This window comes from Seriola lalandi, unplaced genomic scaffold, assembly GCF_002814215.2.
Source record: "Seriola lalandi dorsalis isolate HSWRI2012SDOR001 ecotype SW California unplaced genomic scaffold, Sedor1 jcf7180002054835, whole genome shotgun sequence".
Lineage (NCBI taxonomy): Eukaryota > Metazoa > Chordata > Actinopteri > Carangiformes > Carangidae > Seriola > Seriola lalandi.
Window position 1 is genome coordinate 249,863 of NW_019525388.1, and position 13,208 is coordinate 263,070.

At 39.4% G+C, this 13,208-nt stretch overlaps 1 protein-coding gene across 1 annotated transcript in view; it reads left to right on the forward strand.

Annotated features, from left to right (window-relative positions):
- Positions 1-1,740: 1,740 nt before the first annotated feature.
- itga11a (integrin, alpha 11a) overlaps positions 1,741-13,208 on the forward strand; it is a 46,941-nt gene continuing 35,473 nt past the window's right edge. Inside the window, exons 1-2 of the mRNA XM_023426730.2 lie at positions 1,741-1,900; positions 8,748-8,862. Of these exons, the coding sequence (XP_023282498.1) occupies positions 1,822-1,900; positions 8,748-8,862 (194 nt within the window). The 5' untranslated portion in view covers positions 1,741-1,821. The remainder of the gene's footprint in view (positions 1,901-8,747; positions 8,863-13,208) is intronic.

Sequence of the window (13,208 nt, forward strand, 5' to 3'; positions counted from 1 at the left end):
CCGTCATGTGAGGTAGGCTTTCTCTCCTATTATAGTCACACATTATGGACTGCCCTAATTTAAGGTATATATTCCTCTCTCCAAAGTTTTGTGTTCACCATGAGAAATAATTGATATTGGTTGGTTGGTTTTGGAAACATTTGATTATTGTATCATTGTGCCTCTATACCAGGGTGGTTGATATGGTGGAAATCCTGTATGATACAGGTTACTTACATTGTTTGCTATAGGTCTACCTGGGCAGAGCAGTATGATCTCTCTCTCTCTCTCTCTCTCTCTCTCTCTCTCTCTCTCTCTCTCTCTCTCTCTGTGTGTGTGTGATTGATGGAAAAATCTGTTTGCCTATGCTATCCAGGTACACATCGCAGTCCATTGATATTGTTGCTGCTGGCCCAGGACAATCATGCATTGTAAATCCTGTATAATACTATATATCTACAGGTGTTGAAATTGTCCTTCAGGTTGTGATCATAGGCTGTAGCCTGTCAGTGTAAATCCTGTGTATGTTTCCAACAGATAGTAGCCTGCACTCAGAACCTATAATTCAAAACCTTGGATTGCCACTGTGAGGAGAGCTGATTAGTGGCAGGGGGCCTCTAAGATTTTGTGCCCAGGGGCTTCTGCATTCTTAATCCAGGCCTGAATATTAATATCAGAACAATACACAAAGAATAATTATATAAATTGACATAGCATACAAACATAACATTTTCCACCTATTTGACATTAGAACACTGCTTCATATATTCGAGTACCATTCAAATATTTCTGTACATAACTGCATACGTAGCTTAATATGCAGACACAGGTGCTGATGTATTGAATCACAGTATTGCCAGTATAAAAATCATTTTCCAAACCAAAGTGAAAATGAGGCTGTATAAAGACAAGATGTGCATATCTGTGACATACAGTAGTTAAGTGGTGATTTGGAGATCTGCAAGATGACCACAAATGGATTTCAGGAGAGCTAATGTGCACAAACTATGTCTTATTACGTAAGTGGGATCATTATACATTCTGTAGTTAGGACTGGATGGTTCAACTGCAAGGGTATGAGGTAACATACAAGCCCCACATTTGCGTTCCACTGTTAATACACTGGTTAGTTTGTGGTTGTGCCATGATGATAGCATTAGTGGTGCATAGCTCCAGTCTGACAGAAGACATTTTAGGTCTGTTATGAGAAAAGGACTGGTGGTGATGTACTGCGTGTTTTTTTAGATTTACTTTTAGACATTTCAAAATATCTTTTGAAATTATGGTGAGCCTAGTTATGTGATTAATGTCTCGCATCTGCCTGTCTCTTTATGGACCCTTTCATGCCTTATAGTTGTTGGTTCCGTATTCCTTTCACAATCATGGAACCAGATGCTATCTTCTAGGCTCTAATTAACTAAACATCAGAATATTCTGTTCATTTACCTCACCCTTTTTATAAAATTAGTTGAGGTGTCCAACCAAAGTTTACAGCTTAGGTTAAATTCACCAATTCTTCTTTCATTTGTTCCACATTAAAATGTTTTCAAAAGATGTCCTCAACAAACAAAAAAAATATGAGCCATTTGAGAGTATTCACCCAGTCACACTGAGCTGAACGAGAGTGTGAGAAACAGACTGTTTCTGCCTGCTGTGTCAGAGGGGACCTCCTTCTTCTTCTTCTTCTTCTGCAGTCCCCTCCTACTTCCCCAAGATATAGGCAGCGCTTTAACTTAGACTTGGAGTAAATCAGAGTGGGATCTTTAACTGTGCCTGCCACTGGGTCTCTGTGCCTCAGCCCACCACATACACACTCACAGCAGTTTACACACACACACGCACATGCACATGCACGCTTGCACCGGCAAACATATGGAGTACTACTGCTTCCTCCTGCTCTGGATCTACAGCCAGCAGTTAGGTGAGTGAAAGGTGTTTATGTAGGTGTGTTATTGATGAAGTGTGTATATGTGTGTGTGCTGTATACATCTTTACATGCTTGTGTTAGGCTGTTGTATGAATCTGACCTTCTTTCTTTCGTCAAGTAGCTTTGCAGTATAATAATGGCACTCTAATTGTTAGTTATACTTTTCCAACAGACACAGGAAACTTTGACTCTGTTGCTTTTAAAGGTTTGACATAAATAGCTACTCTGCAACTTTAGGCAACTTTTTGGTTAGTATTTTAAGAATACATTTCCAACTTTTGAATTAAAAATTCAAACATGCACACATATTCTGTATTTGAAGGAATAGTAATCTCTGAATATCTTATGGGAATGAATGGCTGTCTGTGTGAATGTCATCATAACCTGACATCTTGACCCAGTATGATGGTAAGAGACAGGAAGGCTGAGCTCAGTGGCTTTACTGAAGGATATGTTGTCCCCCTCAGGTCTACAGAGGTGCTCTGTGTCTCACTGGAAGCATTCATGTTCGCTCAAATGAAAGTTGATGCTATCTTTTCACAGTCAAGTTTCCAGCGACTGGAGAGTTGTTGGTGCTGAGCCAGAGCTGTGGTCAATTACCAGTGAAATCACTATAACAGTAACACATCTAGACAGGATGAAAGAAAGAGAGAGACAGAGAGTGAATAAAAGGAACAAAGAGTCTATATCTGTATTGTTTTCAATCCCAAAGATTCAATATGGGTCACATAGATTAATATATTATATTTCTACATGTACAAGTAAAGGCAGTCAAACCTACTGTATTTTCCACATAAAATACACAGTAAAAAGTTAAGTAGTCGGTGCAGTGATACAGTAGAAATTTCTGTGTGGTTAACCACGGCTGTATATCAACATTATGTTTTGCTGGGTTGTTTTTTTTCGTTTGTTTTTTTTTTCCCCCCAAGCATTTACTCCTTTTCAGTTATCTCCCTGAGATTAATACTGAAGAAGAAACTTTGGGGGTCTACAAGACTGGATTTTTTCTTTAGAAGAAGAAATGCATTTATCTTCGAATTAGTTTGGTAAATAATACAAAACTGGAGGAGAGGAAATGTCTATTGTAAATATTTGGTTTGATTTTGGAATTTGTTGGAACTAACTTTTGGAGTGATGCCACAGTGAGGGAGACACTGACCTTGTAGCTGGAGTCTGCGGAGAAAGACTTGATGCTGGCTGTGGTGGGACAGGTTTTGGCAGGGACATATGAAGAAGGCTGCATTTTAGTCTGCTGTTTGTGCTGTGTGTGAGAAATCCCGGAACCTTTGGACCAATGATCCCCCTCCGGATGGAAACAGCGGGTTGACTTTACCTGAAAAACACTACTGTCTGACAAGTAAAACCTACAGTTTTAGTTCTTCCCGTTAGAACATTGTGCTCTTTCCATACATTAACCAGATTTGTCCTCATAAGGCACATGTCCAGCAGGATATATTTTCTTATTTAATCCTTTTTAATAGACGTTCAGTGTGGGAAGTCAATGCAGTGATGATGATGCTGTCATGAAGAGTTCCCGCTATGATTTATATATTTATGTGGAAGGTGAAGAGTGCAGTCAAAATGACAGTGACAAAGCTAAACAATTACTGACATACTAGAAATGAGCTTTTATTAGAGGCACTCTGAAATACAAAATCTATGGTCCATTAAGGCAAAAATGAAAGTATGCCAGATTCAAAGTGTAGTCTATTAAATAAACAATAATACTCTATGGGGTGTTCTGATAATAAATCTTGAGGCCAAGGCCATTATTTCCTAATGAGTATACCTCAACTTGCATAGACGCAATTACATCATGGCCACTTCCCAACAGAAATTTGGGATCCTGTGTTTGCATCATCATCCACATTTTTTGTAGTCAGTATAATACATGCTTGCTATTTCATTACTGAGTTAAGTGAAACCATAGCACAAAGCCTTATATATCATGCTACAGTAAAGCTATCTGCCTCACTGTCACCTGTAACTTATGGTTAGCTTAATATTACTAGCTGCATTTACAGTGTTTAGCCATTAGGGGACACTTTTTCCTCATATAGTTGCATGGCTAATATGGAGCAAAATTAGTAATCAATTTGAAGGAATTATTCTGCCTCCTGATAAATCTTTGTAAGTCTGTTTTGATTTTCTGCTCCAGCCTTTTGTTGACCCTTTCCCTATGCAGACTTTGTTGCTTTATAATAATGCCTCCTTACATCCTTCTTTGCTATCAGTGGGCAAGACTCCTAATTCCTACAGCCACTAGAGGGAGTTGACATTTTAACCTAAATGTATGTTTTTTGTATTGGGGCATTTGCTAAAACAAGTGCTGTGTTTTTGTCTTAGGAAGACAGTCTGTTTTCTTTTTTCTTTTTCTTTTTTAAATTATTTATTATTGACAGTGCAGTAGAAAGAGACAGGAAATGGGGAGGCAGAGAGAGGGGGAATGACATGCAGCAAAGGGCTTGTCCGATGCGGGACAGTGAGGACCTTAGCCTCTGCACATGGGGCGGATGCTCAACCAACTGAGCTACTCTATGCCCCAGACAGTCTGTTTTCTAAAGAGAGAGCAGTAAGACTGAATAAAACTGTAAATGTACTTAAAACAAAACCAATGGCTAAAATGGCCATTGGTTTTCTTTGTAAGGTATCTTAACTGATTACAATTTGTCCTTTATTCAAATGATTGTAGTTAGGTGAGGATCCTAATGAGGAATTCCTTATTTCTTTCATGTTAGCAGATGTTTGAGCTCTGTCAGCTGCATTTTTGATCTCTGTGTCCAGATTCTGTTTTGTCCAGATCTGTACTTGTATGTGATAGCTGGTGGTATCCATCCTGTATTGCCCTGCCATAGAGCCATGGTTTGTTTGGCTCAGAGGGTTAACAGCTTGTTACGCTGTGCCCAGTTGGCTGTTGTGTTGGGAACATCTGGTTTTAGATACCCCATGCCTCTCAGAGTATTTACATTGGCGTTTGGTCATAATGATATAAGGTGCCAAAATGTTTGAAAGTATATTGTCCACTGTGAAGTATCTTTCCAACGAAAACCATTGTAATGGAAACCCAGAATGGATCGATGGACATTACATTCTGTTGCTTTTGAAATGTTTTTTATGTGGAGACTCAGTTCTCATATTTGTTAAAGTCTCATGCCACAGGCCCCATAAAACCAGCCAGATGCAGTCATAAGGCAGTGTCTATACACTCACACACACATAACAAAACTGATCATAAAGAAAAAGGAAACTGCATCATGCATGTCTGATATGAGGATATCTCTGAGCCAGCAGTTTGCACAACACGCTCACACGGCTGCTCTTTGTCAGTGGATCTGTGGTGGAGCTCCCACAGCTTGGTGTCGGGCCAAAGGCAGCAGCGAACTAATGTGGGTCGCACCGGCAGCCACCGGCCTGAGGTTTATTTATCTGGGCATGGAAGCCGGTACACAGGAAACTCAGCAAGACTCTCGACATTGCGTTAGAAGCTGCTGATATTACTGGGAATATTAAATTGCTGTGCCACATTAGTAGCTTGAAATGGAAACTGGATCACCTCCATTCTCATGCTTTCATCGTTGACACGTTCCCCTGTCCCTGTCTTTGCCTTTCCTTATTTCTTGGTCAGACTTCAGCTTTCCTGTGATCGCATCTTGGGAAATTTATTTTCGGTGCTGATACGTCATCTTAGCCTTAAATCAGCTACCGTACCAGAACATTTATGCACTCCAGCTGAACAATGATGGAGAGAGTCCAGACAGAGACAGTTCACTGCTGTCTATTCGTTAAATGATTTAGGCTGCACCACACTGTCAATAGTTACTTACAGATTTTTATTTATTTTTCATACACCTATCTGTTCCAAACCATCTATTTTCAGTAACCCCTTTTATGTTTCTTGATAAACAGAAACTTCAGGAGGATGTTTGGTGGCAGGATGAAAGACCAGCTGTACATGTGAACCAGTCATACTGCAGGAAATGAGCAATGTGGAGAACGTGTCAATATTTACATGAAGAGCCTGCATGGCAGAGATGGCTATTTATTTTAATTGAGGTTTTCACGAAACAGAACAAATGGTCTTTGGTTGTGCCAATCAAGGTGTGATATACTCCTGGGCGCTTGACAGTATACAATGAATGACTTATTCACTCTGTTGCTGTCACTCCACTGACACAATGTCCTGTGGTAAAATTGTGGCATGATGAAATAGACTGCAGTCCCAGTTTCAGTCCCAGGTTTACAGACACTTGATAAGGAACAGTGGGATAAAATAGTTAGTTCGCTATTTGTTTAGACAGCCTATCAACACTCCTAAATAGTCACTATCTGAGGAATGCAGACAACTTCACATTTCTGTTGAGACCATTTTTCTTACAGCATGCAGCTGCTGTGACCTCTTTTCTGCATCAAAATGCAAACGACTACACAACCACACAAATAAAACCTGTCTGCTGTGAAGCAAAATGAAGCTGAGTTGCAGCTGTACCTTTTTAATTTTGGAAAATAGATGTAACATGGCATATGTTTATAATATACAATTCAATTTAAATTGACTTGTTGATGCTATAAAACACAATTCACTCATCAAAATGAACCATAACACACTCAAACTGGTTCTGCAGGCTTATGAACATAACTGGAAGTACATGCAGCAAATTGTGCAAATCAGTTAAATAAGAAAGAAGTTCTACCATTAGTCATTTATTGCCAAATAAAAACTGTATAATTTGTGTAGATCGGCTATTGTCCAAAATATTCTGTGATCCATTTATCAATGCAATCTATCCATCCACAAAACAACAAGGAGTCAACTGTAGCTTTACATACCAGTTACAAACTTTACATTACCAATTAAAAAACAGTTTCACAATCCTGGTTATAGCTGGCTGTAATTTGAACTCATCTGTTATTCACTGTGGGTTAATTTGAATTTTATATGTTTTCCAACTTTGTTGAGCATTCCTTCCTTGTTTACATTTAACTGAAATTCCCCTCGCAGAGAAAAAAAGGCTCACTTGACTTTACTTGACCCCAGAGCCTCACAGATGGGGAGTGAGCTTTGAGCAGGGACGTTTAGTGTGAGTGTGTGAGAGCAAGTGATTGAATAAATCCAGCAGTGTGTGGACAAGAGCCACAGAGATATAAGAAATTGTGTGTGTGTGTGCGTGCGTGCGTGCGTGCGTGCGTGCGTGCGTGCGTGCGTGCGTGATATGTTGTGGTGCTGAAAAGCAGAGGCTTTTGTGTTCTCAGCTCAGCTGTGCAGCTCAAACTGTGAGAAAGCCATTTATTTTTACACAATACTCTTCATCTACAAAATAAACCACTGTGTCCCATTAAACATAAAATAAACTTGACTTTCCCTCAAACTTTCTTTTCTTCATGCTGTTTTTTTGTGTCTGTGACAGTTCTTAATCTAAATTGGTATATTTTGGGGTTTAGAGGATCAGTGACCTCCAGTGGAAAGGCCAACGTGTTTCTTAACCTTACAGTAGCTGACACATCAGTGGAGCAACACTGATCAACAGACACCCTTGCGATAGGTCTGGCAACCGGAGAAAACAGAGATCAACAGGAGATTAAGTAGAAGACAGATGAACGGAGAGAGATAGATCGAGAGGAAGAGAGTGGTAGACAATTATGTTTTTTTCCCCTTCTCCTCTGCCAAAAGGAAAATCTCATCACCTCCATGTCCTCACACAGAGTCCTCCTCTTTTGATGGGAATTTAAAAAGCCAAACGATGCTGTCACCATTAATAAGCCATAATGAGTAACTTGGTGACATGAAAAATCTGAAAAATACTTTCTCTGATCAGTATTTTAATAGAAAACAGACATTCACTGCTCTTTTCTACTACCTGGTGAGATATCCAAAGATGTGAGAGAAAAGTGCACAATCAGGAGAACAGCTTCACTTTGGGTCCCACAGCAGCTTTTACTTCTTACTATTTTACTACATGTCAGGTTTCTGATGAGACATGTCAGATGAGTCACTTTGATACTATGCGGCTGAACCAAAACTCCTGGTTCTGCAAATATCTGATGGAAGAATATCAGTTAAACGTGAGAGACAGCTCAGCTGCTCTGCTTATACAATTAATATTTATTTCCTTAAGAAGGCAGGCTGTGTTTAGATTGCTGCAGGGGGACAAACAGACACAAGACAGTGTGGAGTTATTTTTTAAAGTTTAGTAAGGATGACTTGCTGCTGTGTGTTGCGTTTAGGCCAGATGCTGAGGTTTGATCATTATTGATGTCATGTGTGTTTCTTTCAGTACAAACATCCATAAAATTGCTGAGATACGACCATGTGGTACTGAAAACTAGATGTTCTGTACATATTATACGAATGCTACAGAACTAGATTGCGAACTTAAAGGAGCTATTTGTAAGTTTTGCTATTCCTACATAGCCAATGTTAGCATTAACAACTGTTTATTTAGTAGTATCAAAGAACCGTTGTGAGTTCAGCATCATACATCATTCGTTTACTCACCAACAGCTGTCTCCAGCTGTGGAAAACAACACCAATGTTAACTCTTGTCTCTACCACATCTTAGCTAGCACGCTAACCAGCTAGCCCCGGCCACCTCATCATTTCCAATAGCGACTCACTGTAGCCTCCAATCTGCCCTGAAGACTAACGCTGCTCAGAGGACGTATTACAACCTCTTGTCATGTAAACACAACGATGGCCAAAGCTCTTGTCAAGCAACAGTTGGAAAGTACCCACATTCAGCGGCAGAGAGAACTTACAAATTGCCCCTTAAAAGGTCATTAATGGCAGAAATTTAAATCTTTTCTTTAGACAGTGCTGATGAAAATTGTTTTGTTTTTCTTCAAGGGGTCCTTGACTGCTTCAACATTGACACAAAGAAACACAGGATCATCAAAGGCCCTAAACAAGCCCAGTTTGGATACACTGTTCAGCAACATGTGGCTGCTGGAGGAGAAAAGTGGTAAGGGATTTATTTGATTTACACACTATTACTATGCAAAATATTATAGCTTGTTGGAATTTTACACCTAGAAAACACTACAATAATTCAGTTTCAGATTCTGCTGATCATGGCCTGTTTTTCCTTGGCAAACATTGAGTTCTTTAAAGTCAAGCCTTTGTTGAGTAATTCTGAAAATCACACACAGTTAGTAATGTCAGCATTCATTATGGAAGTTTTATTTGTGTCTAATATACTTTCTTCAGCAACTGGAAAAACTATTGTACTGACATTATTAAGACTTCCAACATCACAATGAGTACTTAAATTACAACTATCTATCTATATTTTATGACATAAAACTTAAGTATCTCTAATCGTGATGTATATTTTTTGCTTCTGCAAACCTGCCAGAATTTACATTAGAGATCTATGGCTAAGATTAAGAGGTCAAGTACATTATAACTGTAAAACACATGCTGACAAGCTGTAGGGCTGACAAACTGTCTGACTTGGCGGAGATACAATCGGATGTCTCTGTTTTTTTCCCAGGAAAGATAGTGATCTATTGTACCTGTCTTGTGGTGTACAAAGTTTCCTCCCATTAATTTGTGCTTGCAAAACAAACTGGGGTTCTGAGCTGGATACCTCACATTCATCATATTACCTCATAGCACAAACTGATTCCTGACGCACACTATTATTAGGCCAACTGGCACCGTGTGGTGGCCAAAATTAGTTCCTGGCATCCCCAAAAATGTCTGGTTGCAAGCACTGTTATAGTGCCAGCTGTGCTTCTGTGTGGTGTGTGTAAATCATAAATTCTGTTTAAATGTATTTTAGTTATGCACCTATTTTTTTTTTTTTAATCTGACCTCATTGACTTCCAGACTGGCTTCAACAAAAAATAATGACATTGGCTGTTTGTTTAAATGCTTAAAAGAATCTTTGTTTCCAATTTTCTGAAAAACGACTTCTTGAGAATAATGACTGTCCCCGCTGAGTAGCTTCACTTGTGGATGGTTAATTGTAGAGCATGTGGCACTAGACCATTGCTCACATCCTGTCTTCCTCCAACAATCAACTTTGTTTTAACCCTGAAAGTTAAATTCAAAATAATCAGGTCTTTCTCCTAACCATATGCACAGTTTCAGTCGACTGAAGCCGTATTCAGACAGACAAAAGCAGTGAAGAAACGCAGCCGACTCATTTGTTTGAATAGACCCACTGTGTCGCAGCAGGGATGCTTATGCACAGGGGTCCTGCAAATAAACTCAAGGCTCTCTGGAAAAAGAAAAAAGAAAAGTCTAGCTCAGTTTTCACAGCAACACAATGCATTGTTATCTTGAATAGCGCTGCATAGGCCAATCAAAAACATACAAGTAAACATTTCTGGTACTTTGTAGTGTGCCTCAGGGTATCTGTTCAACAATACCTAATCTTAAACTAACTTCAACTTGATGCAGACTCCACTGGATAAAAGATTTGTTCAGCAAGTGATTATCAAACTATGCAGTGGGAAACTTGCTGTGATACCTCAGAAATAGCTCATTTTTGGAAAAGGCATTGTTTTGGAAGGCAAATACAAGTGACCTATTTTGTTGTTTAGGGATTCATATTTTACTAATGCTTCCCATGAGCACAATTTATCAGGTCACAACATAACAGAACCCAATGTAGATATTAAAAGCACTGCCTGTATGCACAAACTGACTCTGAATATGTCATTGCATCGTGTCACGTAAAGCAACATTATGCAGCTATTTTTTCCTTAGAATTACAGCTTCAAAATCATTTTGATGGTACACTGACTTGTAGTAGGGAGAATGGACCTCTTCCATTCCCACTCTGTGCCCTGAACGCCAGTAAGCCTTGAAAGTTTGCAACCTTGCAAAACCATGTCAGCTAGCTTGTATTAATAAAAGTGTTGAATGTGTACTATGTGCAATATAGCCTGTATCACGTCGCCAGCAACATCTCATTTGATGGTGCACATACTCCACATTCAAATGCCTAGGAAACGATGTATATGGGTCGACATGTTGTTTTAGCTGGAGTAAGCTGTCCACGAGTCGGGGGTCAAGGCACGATTTGAATTTGTGACAATGGTGTAAAAGTGAATCTCACTCTAAAACTGTAGGGGCACCTAGTTGCAAAAAAACAAAACATTTCTGCATAATAGGGCTTTTATCACATCTCATTGCTCAATCCATAGCAAAAGTGCTGCTGTGCTAACAATGGAACCAATCTGCTGAATATGCAGAAAATATCATACTTGGCTTACTGTCCAGTGCTGATTATTTTTAATGTTCCTCTGGCAAATGTTTCCATCCTCCATCACCCTTGAGCAGGACATGAGGCCTTGTGTGTGTGTGTGTGTGTGTGTGTGTGTGTGTGTGCGTGCGTGCGTGCGCGCGCGCGCGCCCCTGTGTTCATGTGTGGAAGAGAGACAGTATTGTATTTATATAAAGACGCTTTAGATTGTAGAACTATAGTGAAATAACTATTACTGCTGGTTAGAATCAGGTGCAGGTTCAGATCAGGATAAGTGTTAGGATTCTGATGATTAAAGGATGTCTGGTGATTTTTTTAATTTTTTTAAATTGTCAGCAAATCCAAAACCAACCAAACCAACTGAACTGTTTCTACTAATATTCCTCTGTGCCAAAGGCCTCAATAGAAAACACATCGATGAGCCACACTGTGTGACTCAGTGATGTGTTTCTTCATTATAATGGACATGGGCACTGTAGTAAATGAGTAAGGCGATCCAGGAAACACCATCCTGCTGTCATCACACCAAATGTGTATTACTCTACAGCTAAAAATAGTCCCCTACAAATGAATAGTTTACTTGTGATTGAGTATAACGTGGCATAAACAGTGCTCTGTATTTTGTATCAATAAATAAAGCATTTAAAATAAAGGATAAATTCATGACCTGTTGACATGCAGTAGGGATCACTCACAGGGCTTGGGAGTCAGAAAGTTTTGAGATACAGACTAACACATGGTTGATTTTTGGACTATTCTTGTTATTTTTGATAGTAATAAAAGTATAGACTCACCCTGGCCTTGTCCTTTTAAGATATAGGTTAGTGTCTTGGGAATGCAAATGTATGTTCTTAGTGTGCAGGAAGGGACAATGACAGACAACAAGGATGAAGTGTTGCCAGCTCACAGAAGTCAAAGTCCTTCATCACAGGACCCTGTTGATTACACTGTAAAATTTAAACTTCTTTGTCATTCTGAGCAACCGTCAGCCAACCATGTCTACCAGAATTGACGAGGTCTGATGAGGCTGACATGTGTGGAATTAAGGTCACCAGAGACACAGGCTCGACTGAGGTAAATGTCTGAGAACGAGGTGAAAACATTCGCAGTGGAAGAATAGTGCAGCATAGACTGTGCAAACAACACACGGCCAAAAGGAGCTGGAGGGACCAGGATTTTGGCATCTTTATTAGGTGTTCAAACATCTTGTATAAAAGTGTCTTTATTCATAAGCAATAAAAGAGTCATAGTGTGGAAGAACACTAAAGTGGTGGAAATACTTCTAATTGATTCAAGAAAAGAAAACATTTTTTGTAAATGTGTCCTATTTTTATATGTTAATGCTGTAAAGTGTGGTTTCAATATTGTGTCAATACAGTATTCTGTCTAGCCAAACCGACTGTGACCCACAGCGCTGAGTCTCCCTCTCCTTTTATACCTTGGTTATGACTGGTTTGTCTGCTTAGTAGACAACTTACTCATCCAGCTGACTTTACTTTAAAAAGGCCTGTTAAGTCAGTGCAGCAGGGTGCGTAGGTGTGGGTATGTGAACACACAGCTGCAGCACATACTCAAGGAAGACTGTATATTTGTGTGTGTGTCTGTGGGAGTATTTGTGTGCAATACATAGTCTGACAGTTCTCAGCTGGCCTAAGGAATGTCACTGGATGTGAGGCTAATGGAAAAACATTACATCATCGAGTGTGAAAGGATCATTAAAATGATTAGAAATAATCATATTTTCAGTTTTGACAAGAGTTGATCTGGTTCATCCACACTGAACTTCTCCACAGTCATTTCTGATGCTCTAAACCAAGGATACTGCTGTAAAATGTTAATCTGCAGAGAAAGTTGTAACTATAGCTGACAAATGTGTGAAGTATAAAGTATGAAGTAGCATGCACTTGCACTTACTTGAGTACTTTACAGTTCTTAAGTAAACACAAGTACTTGTTGTTTTCCAGCACTGTCAGTGATGCTTAGTTGTAGAGTCGTGCTTGGGATACGAGCAGTGATGACTTTAACTCAACACATCTGTCACTTTCATGTTTTTCAGCTAAAATGTTTCTGAGGGTTTTATGTTTCCCCAGATA